Source organism: Oncorhynchus kisutch, linkage group LG22 (assembly GCF_002021735.2).
Source record: "Oncorhynchus kisutch isolate 150728-3 linkage group LG22, Okis_V2, whole genome shotgun sequence".
In the NCBI taxonomy this organism is placed as follows: domain Eukaryota; kingdom Metazoa; phylum Chordata; class Actinopteri; order Salmoniformes; family Salmonidae; genus Oncorhynchus; species Oncorhynchus kisutch.
The window spans coordinates 31,359,439-31,380,806 of NC_034195.2; the positions used below are offsets into that span (position 1 = coordinate 31,359,439).

At 43.3% G+C, this 21,368-nt stretch overlaps 1 protein-coding gene across 1 annotated transcript; it reads right to left on the minus strand.

Moving 5' to 3' along the window:
• Nucleotides 1-305: 305 nt before the first annotated feature.
• On the minus strand, nt 306-19,953 carry si:dkey-234i14.6 (uncharacterized). Its single transcript, XM_031802163.1, has 5 exons — nt 19,187-19,953; nt 9,796-9,972; nt 4,060-4,269; nt 2,209-2,422; nt 306-1,620 (listed from the first exon to the last, which is right to left on the minus strand). The coding sequence occupies exons 1-5, from the start codon at nt 19,694-19,696 to the stop codon at nt 1,442-1,444; spliced, it is 1,290 nt and encodes a 429-aa protein (XP_031658023.1). The 5' UTR covers nt 19,697-19,953; the 3' UTR covers nt 306-1,441.
• Between the last annotated feature and the right edge of the window lie 1,415 nt (nt 19,954-21,368).

Consider the following 21,368-nt stretch of genomic DNA (forward strand, 5'->3'; position numbering starts at 1 on the left):
GTGGAGCTTGGATAGAGTGTAGATGCTAGGAACAGGTAAGCACGGCCATGCTCCTGATACTGGTGGTTAAATGTACAGTATACTCTGTCTTTACAGTGCATAATGCAAATATGTGTACATTAAACCTAATCCTTGAAGGTTTTATTTTAGTTATTTTTACAATATTTAGTTGGTGGGGTGAGCAGTATTACACTTTTAAAAGTGCAAAGCCTCTCTTGTGATACAGAATTATGTCCTAACGTCTAAAATACCACTAGATGGCATTATCACCTAACCATGAACTACATACTGTACATAGAAACCTGTGATTTGAAAGACCATATATTTTATTAAACAAACAAACAATATCCATAGAAAGAGTACAATCTTCACTTATATCACCCTGGTGTGGTAACGACTGATTAAGCCAGTACTTATGGCACTTCAACATGATACCTTCTCCAACGTGTTACTACTTAGTCAATCCTCTTCATCCCCATTGGAACATAATGCCATAATGAGCTCCTTCCACATCTTCCTGTGGAACTATGGGTGCATAATCCCAAAAGTACAAACTGGCTTCCTCTCCTTGTCTCCTTCCCTTTATCTGCACATATTGCGTTCATCTATCCTGCCTTTTTATATTAGTGGAGATGAGGAGAGGGACCAGACGTTTTCAGCCTGCCACTCAGCTTCCTTCAACAATACTGAAAGTCCTAATCAGAGGCAGTTCTAGAATCTTCAAAGCTACTCAAACATTCTTCAGCAGTAAAGGGTTTGTAACAACAGAAGCCATTTGTTTCTGGCTAATGGCCAAGGTTTGTGAGTTGTACGATGCACCAGGCACATACCAAAGGTGTCAAAAACACAGAATTAGAACATACTGTACTGAATATCTCACAAAACAGGTCACTCCACCGGAAAAAATAAACTCCATCACACGATTCAAGTTTCAGTTAAACCCACAGAACATCAAGTGCAAGGCTGCATCTCAATGCTCTTTAACAGCTTCCTGTCCATCATCCATCTATCTGAAACTACAGGAGTGGTTGGATGAACGAAGGTAAGGGAAGGAAGCCACTGTAGAACACCGAGACACTCCCATCCCTGAAATTAAACACTGACATATGCGCTTTGGTCCTTACGGCAGACCATACATAAAGGCTATAGATCTTGGAAATCATGTGTTTGATTTATTTGATACCATTCCCCTTATTCCACTCCAGCCATTACCACGAGCCTGTCTTCCCCAATTAAGGTGCCACCAACCTCCTGTACATTCATCCATAGAGTCTGTTTCCTGTTCAGAACCCTCTTTGTGCTTCTGATCCATGGGCCATCGATGGTAAAGCAGCTTTTTTACATTTAATATAAAAGCCACTTTTCTCTTTCAGCTGAAACAGGGACTCTAGAGACAGTGTCCCACTCCGCCCCCCTGTGTCACTGTGTGTTCTCCCTGCTGTCACTCGAACATGGTGTGTGCCAGACCAGTCTGTCTGAAGGTCTCGGCCACCTGTCTGGAGTGCTGGATTTTGGCGGACAGGGCCTCCAACATGTCATTCTGGTCCACAGCCGTGGCCGTGTGGTAGATAAATGTCCCCAAGGACTCAAGACCCCTCATCCCCAGGTTCACCCCACAACCTGGTCGGAGGAGAGGAGGGCGGGGGGGGGGGGCAAAGATACATTTTATCAGTGCTGTGAGTTGAATATCTATCAAACATAGTGAGAAGATGAATCTGAAATCATGAGGTCTTGGGAGAGATGTTATATCGTACTCTTATCAAAGATACTGAAAATATGAGTGATAAAACACATCAAAAGGCGTTATTAATTTCATAAACCCCTCATTAATAAAAACGGTTACACGTAGCCTGAAAGACACTGAAGGGTACTCTAAAAGATGTTGAAATGTTGTAAAGTAAAAAGCAACCTCAGAGAGATGGAGAAATTGATTTTCAGAGGCTAAAATGGCATTCAGTACAGTAGTGAGTCACACCACTTCTCTCTCCTTCTCAAGTGTCTTCATGCTCTAAAAATAGGGGCCCCTTGACAACAAGGGTGATTTATTTTACCTATGGGAAAACCAAGCACTCTGTTGATGATGATGATGAAGTCAAGGAGTTACACATACCTGCATTAGTGATACCACAGAAGTTGAGCACTGCGACAAGTGAGGCCAGAACTTTTTTGTGTACCAATGTAAGCTGATGTCAGGGCGTTTGCGTGTACCTGTGTCGAAGTTGAGCACCCGTACCGCCTCCCCCTCCACGGTCACAGACACATTGTCTCCCTCTATGTAGGCGGCACTGACTCTCCGGTGAGACAGCTGGATGTCAAATAGACGTCTACTGCACTGCATGCGGTGCAGTGTCAGGTCGTTGAGACGGGGCTCGATGTCGGTCTTATACGCATTAAACGACTGGTGGAAGATGTTCTTCATGATCTGGAGGGAGAGGAAACCAGAGATGAGTCATGGAACAGAATGTGTTTTGTAGGCTCGCCCCTAATTTATGTGTGCACTGTTACCTGGAGTTGCATGGCAAAAAGTCCAGGAACAAAGGACAATGCCCAAGGACTAGTCAGCCCTTTGCCTTTATGAGTGGTCTAAATGTTTCTCTCTGGTACAGTATCCAGAGACTGACTATTGAATTTGATAGATACCAGAGATGGATACTATAGTATTACTCTATCTGAAAGTTGTTCACTGAGGATAACTCTGATGCTCTCTACAGTATATTGATGTGTGATCTCTGTGGTTACTTGTATCTGTACAGGGTGAACTCTGAATTAATATATGCAAAAACATTTTGTGGTCCTCTCAGGAATTCTGTCTTATTTACACTGGTCTCATCCCCCACACAAGCCTGTAAATGCTGTGACACCCCATGGAGATTGGGCCTTGGTGGTCAGGTTGCACTGTAAACTTGGTATTGTTTGATTGGTCAATGGTGGTTGGTTTTGGGTTGAAAAGTTACACACTACAGTTTTATAGTCAAACAGAAACACCACCCACCCAGCCAGCCAACGGCTGGATAAAGAAATCTGGTGTGGCCAAGACAAAGACAAAGCAACTGAAGACCCTCTTAGAGAAAAAGAGGGACCTGAGTGACTGTAACTGACAGCCCAAGTTGTCAGTGCAAAACCATGTTAGCTCATGGGCTCAGATTTGTTGCTCAAACCAAGAGCACAGCCCAGTGAGCTACCTCTGCCATACAAACAAACTGCGGTACCTACCAGAGTCAATTGTACAGGAATATAATCAGGACATTTTAATCTTATCCATTGATGTTCTGGAAGACAGTGAAACTTGAAAAAGAACAGTAGAAAACACATCTCTGACCCTCCTCTGACGTCTGCTCTGTTATCACGTCGATTGTAAAATGATTACAGCCATGAAATGAATGATTCCCCCCCTTCTTCCTTTCTCTCTCTTCTACTCTCTTCCTCTCTCTCTCTCTCTGTGACACTGCTGTGCTCTCCACTCATCTGTCCTTCGGCCCACACCAGGACAGTCATCCGTAACCAAGTAACAGCATACGTGTGTGTGTTCTACATGGAATAAAATAAGGGTTCTCCTATGGGGACAGCCAAAGAACCCTTTTTTCTAAGAGTTTACAGATGGCCCCTCCAGCCACACACACACACACAGGGCTTTGCTCTGTGTACTCAACAGACTAACACAGTGTGGTCAGGGGTCATATGCTGGAAGAAAGGTGTGAGGTAAGTAGGTGTAAAAAGCGACTCTGTGGCCAGGGTTATTATTAGAAATACAGTACATTAGTCTGGCCAAGCAGGGAGCCAAGGCTCATACACACATGCATGGAAGGGCACAGAAAACATACTGTGATCACAGCATTCATTATTGGATGATTGATTGATTCATTTTCTGTCCATTTGTTTTCTAAACCTCAGTTTATTTCTGTTGGTAAGCAGACTGTGGCAAGCCTGAAGAATAGGTCTTAGCTCTAGGTAATGGCTAGTGGTCCCATCCAAGGTCCTAGGGAAATGTGCAGGGAATTGGTATGGAACAGATGATCTGTGCTGTCATCAGAAATAGACAGTGCCTGCTAGGGTCTTTACCGAGGAGTTAGCTGTGTGTCGGAGGAAGCGGACCATCTTGGTGTCTGAGGCGGGGCAGACCAGAGCCATGTAGCGGTTCCGGAAGGTTCCGTAGATCTTGAGGTGGAACCCTGGCTTGACGGCAGAGCTTTTCGGCTCCCTGAGAGCCTCCACTCCGTACGCAGACAAGTCGAAGAACAGGCTGTGGGCTCGGATCTCTGGGGTGGGCACCTGGAGATGAAAAGGAGAGGGATGTCAGTGTGTGTGTGTGTGTAAATAAGAGATATAGAGGAAGAGAGAGAGGGAGCAACAGATGCATTTAATTTAGAGTGCTGAGAGAAGAGATTACTGTCATTCTTACCATCATCAGTATAGAAATAACATAAAACTACTTAGGGAGAACTGTTAAAAAACCTTCATAGATTCAATGATATGTTGTTATCCTGTAAAACTGTTTAAACCATGTCATCGTTGAATACTCGTTTCTGAATGGTGTGAAGGGCATTATAGAGCAAGCATTATTTCCCTATAAGGCACAGTATAACAGCACGGTATAATTCAATGGCTATACTCACAGTATACTAAACATTAGGAACACCTTCCCAATATCGAATTGCCTTCGATGGCCACTGGCACACTGGCGAAGTGTGCGCTTCATCGATGAATCCCGGTTTCAACTGTACCAGGCAGATGGCAGACAGCATGTACGGTGTCGTGTGGGAGAGCGGTTTTCTGATGTCAATGTTGTGAACAGAGTGCCCCACGTGGTGGAGGTGGGGTTATGGTCTGGGCAGGCATAAGCCACGGACAACGAGCACAGTTGCATTTTATCAATGGCAATTTGAATGCACGAGATCCTGAGGCCCATTGTCGTGTCATTCATCCTCCGCGGTCACCTCATGTTTCAGCATAAAGCACGGCCCAATGTCGAAAGGATCTGTACACAATTCCTGGAAGCTGAAAATGTCCCAGTTCTTCCATGGCCTGCATTCTCACCCGTCATGTTACCCGTTGAGCCTGTTTGGGATACTGTGCATCAACGTGTACGACAGTGTGTTCCAGTTCCCGCCAATATCCAGAAACTTTGCAGAGCCATTGAAGAGGAATGGGACAACGTTCCACAGGCCATAATCAACAGCCTATGCGACAGAGATGTGTCGCGCTGCATGAGGCAAATGGTGGTCATACCAGATACTGACACGCCCCTACCTTAACCTGTCTAGGACTGGGGGTCCGCTCGCCAACAGCCAATGAAATTGCAGGGCACCAAATACAAATCAACAGAAATCTCATAAATCTAATTTCTCAAACATACGAGTATTAGACACCATTTTAAAGATAACGTTCTCGTTAATCCAGCCACAGTGTCTGATTTCAAAAATGGTTTACAGCGAAAGCTCCGCAAACGATTATGTTAGGTTACCACCAAGCCACAGAAAAAACACAGCCATATTTCCAGCCAAAGAGAGGAGTCACAAAAAGCACAAATAGAGGTAAAATTAATCACTAACCTTTAATGATCTTCATCAGATTACACTCATAGGACTTCATGTTACACAATACATGTATGTTTTGTTCGGTAAAGTTCATATTTATATCCAAAAATCTTATTTTACATTGGCGTGTTACGTTCAGTAGTTCCAAAACATGCAGTGATATTGCAGAGAGCCACATGAATTCACAGAAATACTCATTATAAATGTTGATGAAAATGCAAGTGTTATGCGTGGAACTTTAGATAAACTTCTCCTTAATGCAACCGTTGTGTAAGATTTTTTTTTTACTTTACGGAAAAAGCATAATCTGAGAACGGCGCTCAGAGCCCAAACCAGCCAGAGAAATATCCGCCATGTTGGGTAGTCCACATTATTCATAAATAGCATTATAAATATTCACTTACCTTTGATGATCTTCATCAGAATGCACTCCCAGGAATCACAGTTCCACAATAAATGCTTGTTTTGTTCGATAATGTCCATCATTTATGTTCATTTATGTCCAATAGCTTCTTTTGTTAGGGTCGTTTGGTAAACAAATCCAAAATCGCGTTCAGGTCCAGTCAGACGAAATGTTCAAAAAGTTTTATTACAGGTCGAAGAAACTTGTCAAACTAAGTATAGAATCAATCTTTAGGATGTTTTTCTCATAAATGTTCAATGATGTTCCAACCGAAGAATTCCATTGTCTGTAGAAAAGCAATGGAACGAGAGATACCTCTCATGTGATAGCGTGTGACTGAGAACGAGGCTGCAGACAGACCCCTTAGTCAAACAGCTCCCATCCGGCCCCCCTTCACAGGAGCAGCCTGAAACAAAGTTCTAAAGACAGTTGACATCTAGTGGAAGCCTTAGGAAGTGCAACATAACCCATATCCCACTCTGTATTCAATAGGGGTGAGTTCAAAAACTACAAACCTCAGAATTCCCACCTCCTGTTTGGATTTTTTCTCAGATTTTAGCCTGCCATATGAGTTCTGTTATACTCACAGACATCATTCAAACAGTTGTAGAAACAGAGTGTTTTCTATCCAATACTGCTAATGGTATGCATATATTAGCATCTGGGACTGAGTAGGAGGCAGTTCACTCTAGGCACATTATTCATCCAAAGGTGAAAATGCTGCCCCCTATCCCAAATAAGTTTTTAGGTATCTGTGATCAACAGATGCCTATCTGTATCCCCAGTCATGTGAAATCCATAGAAATGTATTTATTTCAATTGACTGATTTCCTTATAACTGTAACTAATTGTTGCATGTTGCGTTTATATTTTTGTTCAGTGTATGTTTGAGCTTCTTTTGAAAGCATAAGTTGAATTGACAATATTATTGACATTGTTGAATTCGATTTTCATAACAGCCAGCTAGTGGTACGTTCGTAAATTCTTCTGTTATTCTGTGCTTTTGCACACTCAGATGAGAGTGCTCTGAAATAGGAGTAGATAGCCAGAGCGAATTTACGAATGCGCCCTAGGACTGATGGTCTGGTTAGCTAAACAAGCAAGTCTGTTTGTTTGGTTACCAAGGCAACTAATGTAGCTGTGCTAGCTACCTCAGTGGAAGATGAATATATTTTTACCTGCAAATGAACCAATTTCTTGCAGCAAATGTGTTAAATTGTAGGCATGGTATAAAAGGGATAATCAACTCCGTAGTCTATGCGTTCTCAACTCGGGGGTCTATGCGTTCTCCGTGGAAGGTTAGTTCACACCTTCCATATCATTCATTATTTTCCATAGAATGCATAGCCCGTAGTTGATTATCCCTTAAATATAAACAATTAACTAATTATGACATGGTGTTAGTACAGTAAATGTGCTTCAGATATTGAATATACCACCCTTTTTCCCTCTCTGCTCTCCACCTCTCTCACCCTCTCTCTTTCTATGTGCATGTGTATTATCGCTCTAGCTCTCACTCTCCATCTCTTTCTTCATATCTCTTTCTTTTTCACACATCTGACCCCTTTTCTACCCCAAAAGGGTGTTTTATCCTTTAACCCCCCCCCCCAGAATTGATCTAAATTCACATCAATGACATGAACCAGACCAGTGTGATCCAACAGTGTTTTACCACTGCAGAGGAGAGAGCGGGGTGGGTAAACAGGTCATATCCTCTGAGCTAAATTCATTAACTAACGGAAACGGCCAGCGAGAGATAGATAAGTTAAGTAGTGATTGGAAGTCACAGCTGTGTGAATCTGCCACTGTGGAGAGGATGTAGCTGGAGCACAATAAGAGAACAGAGTAAACCCATGATGAACACAAACAGGTCTCTGAGAAACAGATGTGACACATCACTGCTACTGCTCAACCTTATGAAACACTGACCTGACATAGCCTTGGATAGAACAAGTGGTTTAACTCTCTCGCGCGCGCTCTCGTTCTCTGTCTCTCTCATATTTGTGTTTTACATTGTTTGCATTGCTATTACATCTGTGCTCACAGCCCTGTCTTCTTTATTATGAGAATAAACTGTGTCTTATCAGTGTTTTTCCTGATGTTTGGTTAGCTATGCAGGACATGTGATGACTGCTTATGTAAATATGATCCAGGTGCTTATCTCTCCCTGCAGGGCAGCCAAGAGGCTGTGTCTGTTTATTAGTTAGGAGACCATCTCAATTGTCTAGAAGGGCTTCATCTGCTCACCATCTTCACTGATCAAACCTAGCCAATGTGTAAGCAATATAGTGGATGCCTATTATATCTACAATTTGCATTCACCAGACCAGTTCTTTCATGTCAATGCAGTTGAAGGAAATAAGATAATGAGAGTAGGCTATTTTAGAGTACTGAGAATTATGTTCTAGACCCAGTAAGAGAGAATCATCATGAATGAAGACATTTCTGGTGCAAGAATTGTACCTATAATGAACCCAAGTTTAGTTGACTTTCAGTTTTATAAAACATTCATTTCACATGAAAGGAAAATGGCATGTTGCAGTATAGAAGTGCCTCTAACTTGTCTTAGAGCAACTTTCCCAACCAGCAATATAGTTACTCATGCTCGTTCAGCAGCTATAGGGGCAGAGTTAAAACATGAACCAAGGCTCCAAAAACACCCAGTACTGTACGTCCTTTTACAAACTGCAACGCTCTCAGTATGGTCGTTAGATGTACACTTGTACACATGAAATTGTGTCATTCCAAACTTTATCCACAACGTTATGTTCCATTTTGTGTGACCTGAGTGGTTCCCCCTATCCAGCTGTGCTGCTTCTCCATGTAGCATGCGCATGACCACCGAAAGAAGTATCACTCAAGTCCCACTACACTGAGAATGTAGTTGTTTCCTTTGTTCATTTTTTATCTCTAACTGTAACTGCTGAACGAGCATGAGAAAGTATATCTCTGGTAGGGTAAGTTTCTCAAAAACAAGGGAGATTGCAAAAAAAGTGTCTGGGCATTTCTATAACACACAATTTACAACAAAAACATTGATTTGTTCAAATTAAGTGAACCTCTTCTTTAAAGAGACACAGTAAACAAATCAGAGTTCATACAGATAGAGGAGACAGCTGTTGCATAGCAGATCTTGTTGTGCTGATAGCTGCCTATGTCATCATCCTGTCTGTATTTCATCTGTTTCTTCTATTCCTTCACTATCCCGTCATTCATTTCTTCCTTCCTTCCTCCCCTCCGCTGCTCCCAGTAACACCACTAACTCATCACACCATCCACTCTCTGGTTGCCATGACAGATGACCTTTGGCCCAGGAACACCAGAGCTGATGACATCACATTCATATATCCATCAGTCAGGTAACAGATGAGGATCAAGACAATACACGGCCTGAGGGGCTGACAAGCCTGACATACAGTACAGTAACACCTGCTGTACACCTGATAGCATCAATATAATTCAAAAGGGGCTTCAGCCTGTCACTGACTACTTTTATCTATGGATGGATCTCAATGTTCCCATAGAGTACAATAAGCTCTATACAGTGTACTTAAGGAGATGTTCAGATTACCATAAACACACCAAGGGCAGGTTTGACAGACCAACATGGAACAGGGCCATATTGCTAGTATAGACAGTCCTTATGGCCATTCTACAGAGATATGGTTTATATAGGAGTTATATACTGTATTGCATTCAATTGTGAACCACCAGGGCTCTGTTTGATCTCTTTGTGTGTGTGTGTGTGTGTGTGTGTGTGTGTGTGTGTGTGTGTGTGTGTGTGTGTGTGTGTGTGTGTGTGTGTGTGTGTGTGTGTGTGTGTGTGTGTGTGTGTGTGTGTGCGTGTGCTTGTCTGACCTGTCTCTGGTCCAGTCTCTCTATAGTGGCATTAGCCCCGTATGCGTGGCAGGACTCTACAGTGTAGTCAGAGCTGATACCCAGCACAGAGCATGAGTCCCCACACGACCCATCAGCCACCACGATCACACGCGGCCAATCAGAACCCGGGATCTTCCGCAGGTACTCCTCTGTGAACTGATAAACAGGAAGAACAGATCAAGAAAGGGACAGAGAGAGAAAGAGAGTGAGAGAGGGGGGGTAGATTATTTATTTTTGTCCATTATTGTAAATAAGAATTTCTTCTTAACTGACTTGCCTAGTTAAATAATGGTTAAATAAAATAAAATCCCTTTCTATCCCTCTTTCTGTCTAAACAAACATGCTTATCCTAAAAGTGGTACGACATCACCAGAGACATACCAGTCATTCAGCTTAAAGGATCACACTTACACCCCTGTCTATGTGCCCTCGAGCAAGGTACTTAACCCTAATTGCTCCAGGGTTGCCATTGATAATGGCTGACCCTAGCCATAACCCTAGCCACTCTCCGAGTGTGTCCAAGGGGGAGTTGGGATATGCAAAAAAATACGAGCACCCACCTAATTATTATTATGATGAGGACTATTATTGTTATTATTATCTAAAATACCAAACAATAACAGCCCTATGTTTGAGACAACTTTGTGTGTCTGTGTGTATGTGTGTGTGTTGCGTAGGGTGCAGCCGTGCGTGTGTCTGTGTCCGGCTGGGTCTGATATCCTGGTTTGTTTAGGTACTGGTTCATGTCTGTGATAAGGCTAAGTGTCCAGAGCAATAGAGCAGGGCAGTGATCTGGTGTAAACACTATCACACACACAGATAACTGTTGATTAAAACAAATACAAAAGATTGTTAGTTTATACAAAATAAATACCTGATAACAGGAATAGAGGAATGAATGAGAGAGAGAGAGAGAGAGAGAGAGAGAGAGAGAGAGAGAGAGAGAGAGAGAGAGAGAGAGAGAGAGAGAGAGAGAGAGAGCTCGTGTGAGAGTGTGTGTCCGATTGTAAATATGAATACCATTCATTCTTATGTGAAGACTCAATAGCACATTTAAAGGCAAGGAAGTACGTTTTTAGCTTGCTAAAATGGTGTCTTCTGGAGACATAATATACGCAGATTGAGCTAGTCCAGGAACTGATGTTGCAGGCTAGCTCAGTGCTTCCCTATCTTATTGACTATCTCAAGTTGGAGAACAACCAGGGTACTGCAGGCTGCTGTTAGAATCTAAATTATCCTAATAACTTATTCTGTGTACGATTTTAAAATAATCGGTTCAAGGACATACACTATATATACTAAAGTATGTGGACACCCCTTCAAATGAGTGGATTTGACTATTTCAGCCACAACAGTTGCTGACAGGTCTATAAAATCGAGCACAGAGCCATGCAATTTCCATAGACAAACATTGGCAGTAGAATTAATGGCCTTACTGAAGAGCTGAGTGCGAGCCAGGCCTAACGGCCCAACATCTGTGCCCGACCTCACTAATGCTCTTGTGGCTGAATGGAAGCAATTCCCCGCAGCAATGTTCCAGCATCTAGTGTAAAGCCTTCCCAGAGAGTGGGGGCTGTTATAGCATTAAAGTGTGACTAACTCCATATTAATGCTGATGACTTTGAAATGAGATATAAGACGAGCAGGTGTCCACATACATTCGGCCATGTAGTGTACATCTGGTGTAATAGAAGCAACTATTGGCACCATGATTGTCTTAGACTTTTTTGTTTATTTACATGAATATTTCTCAAGAAGATTGCCATTTTCTCATTCACTATAATGGGGGATCCTGCTTTTCTGAAAACAACAGCCTGCAGGACCGCGGTTGCCCTTGAACATCTTTGGCTTCAATGAGAGGGAGAAGTCGTTCTCCCCTGGTGTGTGTCCAACATTAAACTCAATAAGGTTTGAGCCAGTGATGGCTGAGAGTCGAGGCTAAGACGTGTTAAATCCATTCAGACTACAGAAAACTGGTGATTTAAAAGTCCTGTCATTCATTCGGAGCGGCAGGGTAGCCTAGTGGTTAGAGTGTTGGACTAGTAACCGGAAGGTTGCAAGTTCAAACACCTGAGCTGACAAGGTGCAAATCTGTCGTTCTGCTCCTGAACAGGCAGTTAACCCACTGTTCCTAGGCCGTCATTGAAAATAAGAATTTGTTCTTAACTGACTTGACTAGTTAAATAAGGGTAAATAAATAAAAATTCACAGATCACACAGCCTGGAACTAAACCAATAATCAAGCACTCCTGTCTAATAATGGCTATGGACAGGACGCTTCAGAATTGTCAATGTTTTTTAATGATGCAGAACTTTGTTTCCGATCAAAGATATGCTTGACCTTGAAGTTCACCTGCTTTAATGCATAAACATGGGGTGAGTCACTGGATCGCCAGGGAGGAAGCAGGGAGAGGAAGGTGAACCAGGGGTGGACAGCTCTCATCCTCAAGGGCTGCACTGTCCACTGGCCTTCATTCCTACCTTTAATCAGATACTGATTAACCAATGGGGATTATTATTGCCATGGCAATAGGTACTGATTTATTCATTACAAATGTCATGAAGTGATCAAAAGGCACTGGTGTGAACTGAGAAACTCTGTCCAGCCAGCAAACAGATACGGCCTTTAGGGCAGTGATCCTCAACACTGCTCCTTGAGAGCTGCAGACTACATGTTTTTGTTCCAGCTCAGCAAAAAACACATGATTCAGCTAATCAAGGGGACAATGATCAGTTGATTAACTGAGTCAGGTGTGATGGCACTAAGCTGGGACAAAAACCTGCAATACTACTGTGGCTCTAGAGGAGCAGGACTGAGGGTCTCTGCTTTTCAGAATAGAGAGAGCCTGAGGACACACATTTTCCCGGTTATGTTGTGTCAGCAGATAAGCCCAGCTTTAGTGAATGTGATCAGAATTTTGCCATTATATAATGATGTGCTGCTATAAGCCCTAGTACTGTAGGCTGCCATCATTCTACCATTGTTTAATGCTGTAATGCAGAGAAAGGCTTAGGGAGATTTATGCAATGAGTGGTACGGTAATCTGCATCAGAACACATTTACCAGTGACTCTTTACAACCAACTATACATCAGATGTGTATCTATCAGGTGGTGATGTATAGTCACTGAATCTCAGGCTATTCTATAGAACAGAAAGGTGGCTGGTTAAAAAAATGTAAACTAAAAAGTGAACAATCATATGATCCTAAATACATACTAAATATCTATATACAGTTGAAGTCAGAAGTTTACATACACTTAGGTTGGAGTCATAAAAACTCGTTTTTCAACCACTCCACAAATTTCTTGTTAACAAACTATCATTTTTGCAAGTCGGTTAGGACATCTACATTGTGCACGACACAATACATTTTTCCAACAATTGTTTACAGACAGATTATTTCACATATAATTCACTGTATCACAATTCCAGTGGGTCAGAAGTTTACATACACTTAGTTGACTGTGCCTTTATGTCATGGCTTTAGAAGCTTCTGATAGGCTAATTGACATAATTTGAGTCAATTGGAGGTGTGGATGTATTTCAAGGCCTACCTTCAAACTCAGTGCCTCTTTGCTTGACATCATGGGAAAATCAAAAGAAATATGCCAAGACCTCAGAAAACAATTGTGGACCTCCACAAGTCTGGTTCATCCTTGGGAGCAATTTCCAAACGCCTGAAGGGACAACGTTCATCTGTACAAACAATAGTAAGCAAGTATAAACACCATGGGACCATGCAGCCGGCATTCCGCTCAGGAAGGAGACACGTTCTGTCTCCTAGAGATGAATGTACTTTGGTGCAAAAGTGCAAATCAATCCCAGAACAACAGCAAAGGACCATGTGAAGATGCTGGAGGAAACAGGTAGAAAAGTATCTATATCCACAGTAAAACGAGTCCTATATCGACATAACCTGAAAGGCCGCTCAGCAAGGAAGAAGCCACTGCTCCAAAACCGCCATAAAAAGAGCCAGACTATGGTTTGCAACTGCACATGGAGACAAAGATCGTACATTTTGGAGAAAAAGCCCTCTGGTCTGATGAAACAAAAATAGAACTGTTTGGCGATAATGACCATCGTTATGTTTGGAGGAAAAAGGGGGAGGCTTGCAAGCCGAAAGACACCATCCCCAACCACAGGTGTAGAGGCATCATGTTGTGGGGGTGCTTTGCTGCAGGTGGGACTGGTGCACATCACAAAATAGAAAAATGATGTGGATATATTGAAGCAACATCTCAAGACATCAGTCAGGAAGTTAAAGCTTGGTCGCAAATGGGTCTTCCAAATGGACAATGACGCCAAGCATACTTTCAAAGTTGTGGCAAAATGGCTTAAGGACAACAAAGTCAAGGTATTGGAGTGGCCATCACAAAGCCCTGACCTCAATCCTATAGAAAATGTGTGGGCAGAACTGAAAAAGTGTGTGCGAGCAAGGAGGCCTACAAACCTGACTCAGTTACACCAGTTCTGTCAGGAGGAATGGGCCAAAATTCACCCAAATTATTGTGGGAAGCTTGTGGAAGATTACTCAAAACGTTTGACCCAAATTAAACCATTTAAAGGCAATGCTACCAAATACTAATTGAGTGTATGTAAACTTGTGACCCACTGGGAATGAGATGCTGAAATAAATCATTCTCTCTACTATTATACAGACATTTCACATTCTTAAAATAAAGTGGTGATCCTAACTGACTTAAGACAGGGAATATTTACTTGGATTAAATGTCAGGAATTGTGAAACACTGAGTTTAAATATATTTGGCTAAGGTGTATGTAAACTTCCGACTTCAACTGTATCTATACCTTTTTGGTTACTACATGATTCCATATGTGTTATTTCATAGTTGTGATGTCTTCACTATTATTCTACAATGTAGAAAATAGTAAATATATAGAAAACCCCTGGAATAAGTAGGTGTGTCCAAACTTTTGACACGTACTGTATATATACACACACTGAACAAAAATATAAACAACAATTTCAAAGATTTTGCTTGATACAAGGAAATCAGTCAATTTAAATAGATAAATGATGCCCTAATCTATGGATTTCACATGACTGGAAATACAGACATGCATCTGTTGTAAGATGACGCCGGAGAAGAAGGCAGACGATTTACATGCCCCCAGCCGATTGTGTTATTTTGTTTGTTTATTTGCATTTTTTGTAACTAGTTTTTTTACTTATTTTGTACAGAATGTTGCTGCTACCGTCTCTTATGACCGAAAATAACTTCTAGACATCAGGATTGCGATTATTCACCACGGACTAGCAGAATCCTTTTTTTCCTTTCATGACTCTGACGAGTCCAACGTGAAGGATATACTGCTTCCTCGGGAACATGCACCGATCCCCATGATCTGCGTGAAGAGGAGGCGTAGAAAGAGGGTCCGAAGTGATCAAGGCGATCAAACAAACCCCCACTTCCCTCCATTCTTTGAGCAAATGTGCAATCCTTGGAGAATAAAATCGACTAGTTACACGGAAGATTAAACTACCAACGGGATATTAAAAACTAACACCTTATGCTTCACGGAGTCATGGCTGAACGACGACAACATCAACATACAGTTGGTTGGTTATACAATGTACCTGCAGGATAGAACAACGGTGTCTGGTGAGACAAGGGGCGGCGGACTATGTATTTCTGTAAATAACAGCTGGTGCACAATATCTAAGGAAGTCTCAAGCTATTGCTCGGCCTGAGGTAGAATATCTCATGATAAGCTGTAGACCACACTACCTACCTAGAGAGTTTTCATCTGTATTTTTCGTAGCTGTTTACATACCACCTCAGTCAGAGGCTGGCACTAAGACAGCATTAATTGAGCTGTATTCCACCATAAGCAAACAAGAAAACACTCACCCAGAGGCGGCGCTCCTAGTAGCCGGGGACTTTAATGGGGAAAGGGAAACTTAAATCCATTTGACCAAATTTCTATCAGCATGTTAAATGTGCAATCAAAGGAAAAAGAACTATGGACCACCTATACTCCACACACAGAGACACATACAAAGCTCTCCCTCACCCTCCATTTGGCAAATCTGACCATAATTCTATCCTCCTGATTCCTGCTTACAAGCTCAAATTAAAGCAGGAAGCACCAGTGACAAGATCAATAAAAAAGTGGTCAGATGAAGCAGGTGCTAAACTACAGGACTGTTTTGCTAGCACTGACTGGAATATGCTCCGGGATAACTCCAATGGCATTGAGGAGTACACCACATCAGTCATTGGCTTCATCAATAAGTGCACCGATGACATCATCCCCATAGTTACCGCACGTACATACCCCAACCAGAAGCAATGGATTACAGTCAGCATCCTCACTGAGCTAAAGGCTAGAGCTGCCGCTTTCAAGGAGCGGGACTCGAACCCAGAAGCTTAGAAGAAATCCCGCTATGCCCTCCGACGAACCATCATCAAACAGGCAAAGCGTCAATACAGAATTAAGATTGAATCGTACTACACCGGCTCTGACGCTCGTCGGATGTGGCAGGCCATGCAAACGATTACAGACTACAAAGGGAAGCACAGCCCAGAGCTGCCCAGTGACACGAGCCTACCAGATGAGCTAAACTACTTCTATGCTCGCTTCGAGGCAAATAACACTGAAACATGCATGAGAGCACCAACTGTTCCCGGAAGACTGTGTGATCACGCTCTATGCAGCCGATGTAAGGTCAACATTCACAGGGCCGCTGGGACACATGGATTACCAGGACGTGTACTGCGAGCATGTGCTGACCAACTGGCAAGTGTCTTCACTGACATTTTCAACCCCTCCCTGTCCGAGTCTGTAATACCAACATGTTTTAAGCAGACCACCATAGTGCCTGTGCCCAAGAACACTAAGGTACCCTGCCTAAATGACTACCGACCTGTAGCACTCACATCTGTAGCCATGAAGTGCTTTGAAAGGCTGGTCATGGCTCACATCAACACCATCATCCCAGAAACCCTAGACACACACCAATTTGCATACCGCCCCAACAGATCCACAGATGATGCAATCTCTATTGCACTCCACACTGCCCTGTCCCACCTGGAGAGAAGGAACACCAATGTTCAACACCAAAGTGCCCTCAAAGCCCACTAAGCTAATGACCCTGGGACTAAACACATCCCTCTGCAACTAGATCCTGGACTTCCTGATGGGCCGCCCTCAGGCGGTAAGTGTAGGTAACAACACATCCCCCACACTGATCCTCAACACAGGGGCCCTGCAGTGGTGCGTGCTCAGTCCCCTCCTGTACTCCCTGTTCTCTCATGACGGCATTGGCAGGCACGACTCCAACACCATCATTCAATTTGCTGATGACACAACAGTGGTAGGCCTGATCACCGACAACAACGAGACAGCCTATAGGGAGGAGGGCAGAGACCAGGCCATGTGGTGCCAGAACAACAACCTCTCCCTCAACGTGATCAAGACAAAGGAGACTATTGTGGACTACAGAAAAGGAGGACCGAGCACGCCCCCATTCTCATTGACGGGGCTGCAGTGGAGCAGGTTGAGAGCTGTGTCCACATCACCAACAAACTAACATGATCCAAGCACACCAAGACAGTCGTGAAGAGGGCATGACAAACCTATTCCCCCTCAGGAGACTGAAAAGATTTGGCATGGGACCTCAGATCCTCAAAAGGTTCTACAGCTGCACCATCGAGAACATCCTGACTGGTTACATCACTGTCTGGTATGGCAACTGCTCGGCCTCTGACCGCAAGGCACTACAGAGGGTAGTGCGAACGGCCCAGTACATCACTGGGGCCAAGCTTCTTGCCATCCAGGACCTCTATACCAGGCGGTGTCAGAGGAAGGCCTTAAAATTGTCAAATACTCCAGCCACCCTAGTTATTGATTGTTCTCTCTGCTTCCGCATGGAAAGCAGTACCGGAGAGCCAAGTCTAGATCCAAGAGGTTTCTAAACAGCTTCTACCCCCAAGCCATCAGACTCCTGAACATCTAGTTCAGGGGTGCTTCTACATCTGCATTGCTTGCTGTTTTGGGTTTTAGGCTGGGTTTCTGTTCAGCACTTTGTGACATCAGCTGATGTAAAAAGGCTTTATAAATAAATGTGATTGATTGATTGATCTAGTCAAATGGCTACCCAGACTATTTGCATTGCCCCCTCCCCCTCTTTACACCACTGCTACTCTTTGTCGTCATCTATGCATAGTCACTTTAATAACTCTACCTACATGTACATACTACCTCAACTAACCGGTGCCCCCGCACATTGACTCTGTACCGGTACCCCCCTGTATATAGTCTCGCTATTGTTATTTTACTGCTGCTCTTTAATTACTTGTTACTTTTATCTCTTATTCTTATCTGTATTTTTTTTAACTGCATTGTTGGTTAGTGGCTCATAAGTAAGCATTTCACCTGTTATACTGTATTTGGCACATGTGACTAATAACATTTTATTTGATGTATTTGATGGTTAAAGATACCTTTAAAAAAGGTAGGGGTGTAGATCAGAAAACCAGTCAGTATCTGGTGTGACCACCATTTGCCTCATGCAGCGTCACAAATATCCTTTGCTAGTGGCCATCGAAGGTGAGCATTTGCATACTTTCATTGATTACGACGCTAAACTGTAGTCAGGTCAAGACCCTGGTGAGGACAAAGGAGCACACAGATGAGCTTCCCTGAGACGGGTTCTGGCAGTTAGTGCTGAAAAACTTTGGTTGTGCAAACCCACAGTTTTATCAGCTGTCTGGGTAGCTCGTTTCAGACCTGAGGTGGAGGTCCTGAGCTGGCGTGGTTACACGTGGTCTGCGGTTGTGAGGCCGGTTGGACGTAGTGCCAAATTCTATAAAACGACATTGGAGGCGGCTTATGGTAGATAAATGAACATTCAATTGTCTGACAACAGCTCTGGTGGGCATTCCTGCAGTCAGCATGCCAATTGCACACTCTCAAAACTTGAGACATTTGTGGCATTGTGTTGTGTGACAAAACTGCTCATTTTAGAGTGGCCTTTTATTGACCCCAGCACAATTGTGATGCTGTTTTCTTGATATGCCACACCTGCCAGGAAATTGAGAAATGCTCACTCACTACCAGGGCTGTAAACAAATTTGTGCACACAATTTGAAAGAAAAGCTTTTCGTGGGTATGGAACATTCTGGGATCTTTTATTTTAGCTCATGAAACATGGGGCCAACACTTTACCTGTTGTGTTAATATTTTTGTTCAGTATATATATTCAATACAGTGGGTTGATGCTTGCCAGAGTGCAGCCCCCCTATTGTTCTCTCTCTAAATATAGAACTTACAAATAATGTGACAAGTAATGCATTTTTTTTCAATATAGGTTTAGAAATAAAGGGAAATATATGTAGTGTACCTTCGTTCCCAGCTGAACCTTGATTTCCACCTTCTGTCTCTTCTGCTCCAGAATGCTAAGCAGGTACTCTTGAAACACTCCTATCTTCGTGAAGAAGTGCTCGTTGTGCCAGCAGCCCTCCATGTTATCAAAGTCCACCCCCAGTTCGAGCAGGAACTCCACACTGCGCGGGTCCAGGGCAATCTGCTGGGGGCGGCAGAGCAGCGCCGTGCGGTACCTCTCATCCAGCAGCGTGAGCTTCAGCACCTTCCCCGAGCGAACAGCGACTAGCGCGGCCGTTAGCCCCACGGGACCCGAGCCCACTATTAGAACCGAGATCCGGGCCCGCCATTGCCTGATCCCGTCCAGGCTCACTTTGACCACCACGTAAAACACCACGGCCACCAGAGTGCTGAGCGCGGTGTCGTAGGCTAGAGCCCGGTACTGTTCATCTGTTTTCTCCTTGTTGATGCTGTTGAGTCCGGTGCTCTCCGTCGGCAGCCCGTCCATGCTGTGGCTAGATATGAGCATTTATCACTTAGATTTGTTGGAGGTAGAGAGAGCTTTCTTACATGCGCACAGTCACGTAACTGTCGCCTTGGTCAGTGCTCTCCAGCAGAGAGAGAAACGCAGCGTCTCTCCACACAGACCCATCCACTCAACGAGACCAGCTGCGACCAAACACACATTCTCTTCACTGTTGTGAATAAATTATTCAATCAGTTGCGATGTATTTCAAAACCATAAAACAAAATAACTGACCGATAAAGCGATACTGTATCGCTTTACCGTCTATCTCCAGCCGCGGTAAGTGCAGCAATTACACGTTAACGAGCGCCGGGCGTCCTGCCCTGTGGTCACAATCAGGTCCTGCAACAAGTTCAGAGGGCATAAACTCAAAAGAGACCAGTTTCACCCGAGTGTAAAACAATGAATCCGTTTGAATAGGGTCTAATTGACTTTGACTGTGAGTGAATGTGTAGGCTATTTTCAAAGTCAAATATGCATCCCATTAATATTGTCCATCTGGTCAGTGGCCACATTGCTTCCAGCCCTTTATGTGACCTGCTGCAACACAAACTGCAGTCTGTCTGCAGGTCTGGATAATCAGCTCTGGGTTTATTTCAGGGACTATTGATTCTCTGTCTAAAACTAGGCATGTCGATTACCTCCGACCTCTATCTCTCTCTGTAATGACATGGCTGTAACCTAAAACACCATCAGTGTATATTGCGGTTGACCTCCCAGTAGAGAGTGTGGTGGAATTATTGTAATCAAACGGAGAGACTTTTAAGATTTCTTCAAAACAATCAAACTTCATCATTTAATTAGTGCAGTAATGGAGCTGGTTGGTAATCACCCCTGGAGGTGATCAATGAGAACTCAACCAGCTGGTTTGAGCCACAGCATTTTATAGCAAAGTCTATCCTCCTTCAGTCTACATAACACACAACAGATTTATGGAATGGGTCACAAGATTAAGATTTGTATGAAAGATACTTATAATTCACAGCAGACAGTATCTGTTGTGTGAACAGTTTTCATTGTGTAGAGACCAGTGTCTGGCCCCCCAACTTCATACAGGAGCCATGTCTCCCTGGAACTGTATAGAACAGAAACATTAACTCATGCTCTGGAATGCGGTATCCCCAAAGACATCGTAAATCTCCTGTCAGTGTTATCTCCCAGAGGCCCACTTTCAGTTCACACAGACACAATAGAGAGTTATAAGAACCCTCTACTCTGTTGAATAAAACAACCATTTGATGCAATAAAAGTATTATAACATAGGCTTGTAATTTCCGCCATAAGAGATGGCAATGTCACTGTGATAGCTTAACCCCAGGGGACTGCGCAGCTGCAGAGACAGGCTGGATGACAGTAAGTCAGCAGCACACTTCTCTTGCAGAGGAAAGGCTGTGTGTGACTGTTCCTTATCATGGAACTTAGTATATTTAGGGCATAATTGATATGCATGTTTTATACAGAATTCATACAAAGGAAATATAAATGTAAACGTTTTTTTGCATATCGCACAAACACACGCACACTCTTGTACAGCTAACCTTGTGGGGACAAACAATTCAGTCCCTCCAAAATCGTATTTTCCCTAATCCCTAACCCCAACCTGTACTCTTACCCTAACCCTAACCCTAACCCAAAAACCTAACCTTAACCCTAAAACTAACCCTAAACCCAATTC

Bases quoted from the DNA above. Each gene is read 5' to 3' on its own strand.
- si:dkey-234i14.6 (XM_031802163.1), bottom strand. From the start codon at position 19,696: ATGCTCATATCTAGCCACAGCATGGACGGGCTGCCGACGGAGAGCACC. The intron at 9,973-19,186 runs GTACACTACATA...CCTGTTTATCAG, and splicing joins AGGTTCAGCTGGGAACGAAG to TTCACAGAGGAGTACCTGCG. The intron at 2,423-4,059 runs GTAAAGACCCTA...CTCTCCCTCCAG, and splicing joins GACACACAGCTAACTCCTCG to ATCATGAAGAACATCTTCCA.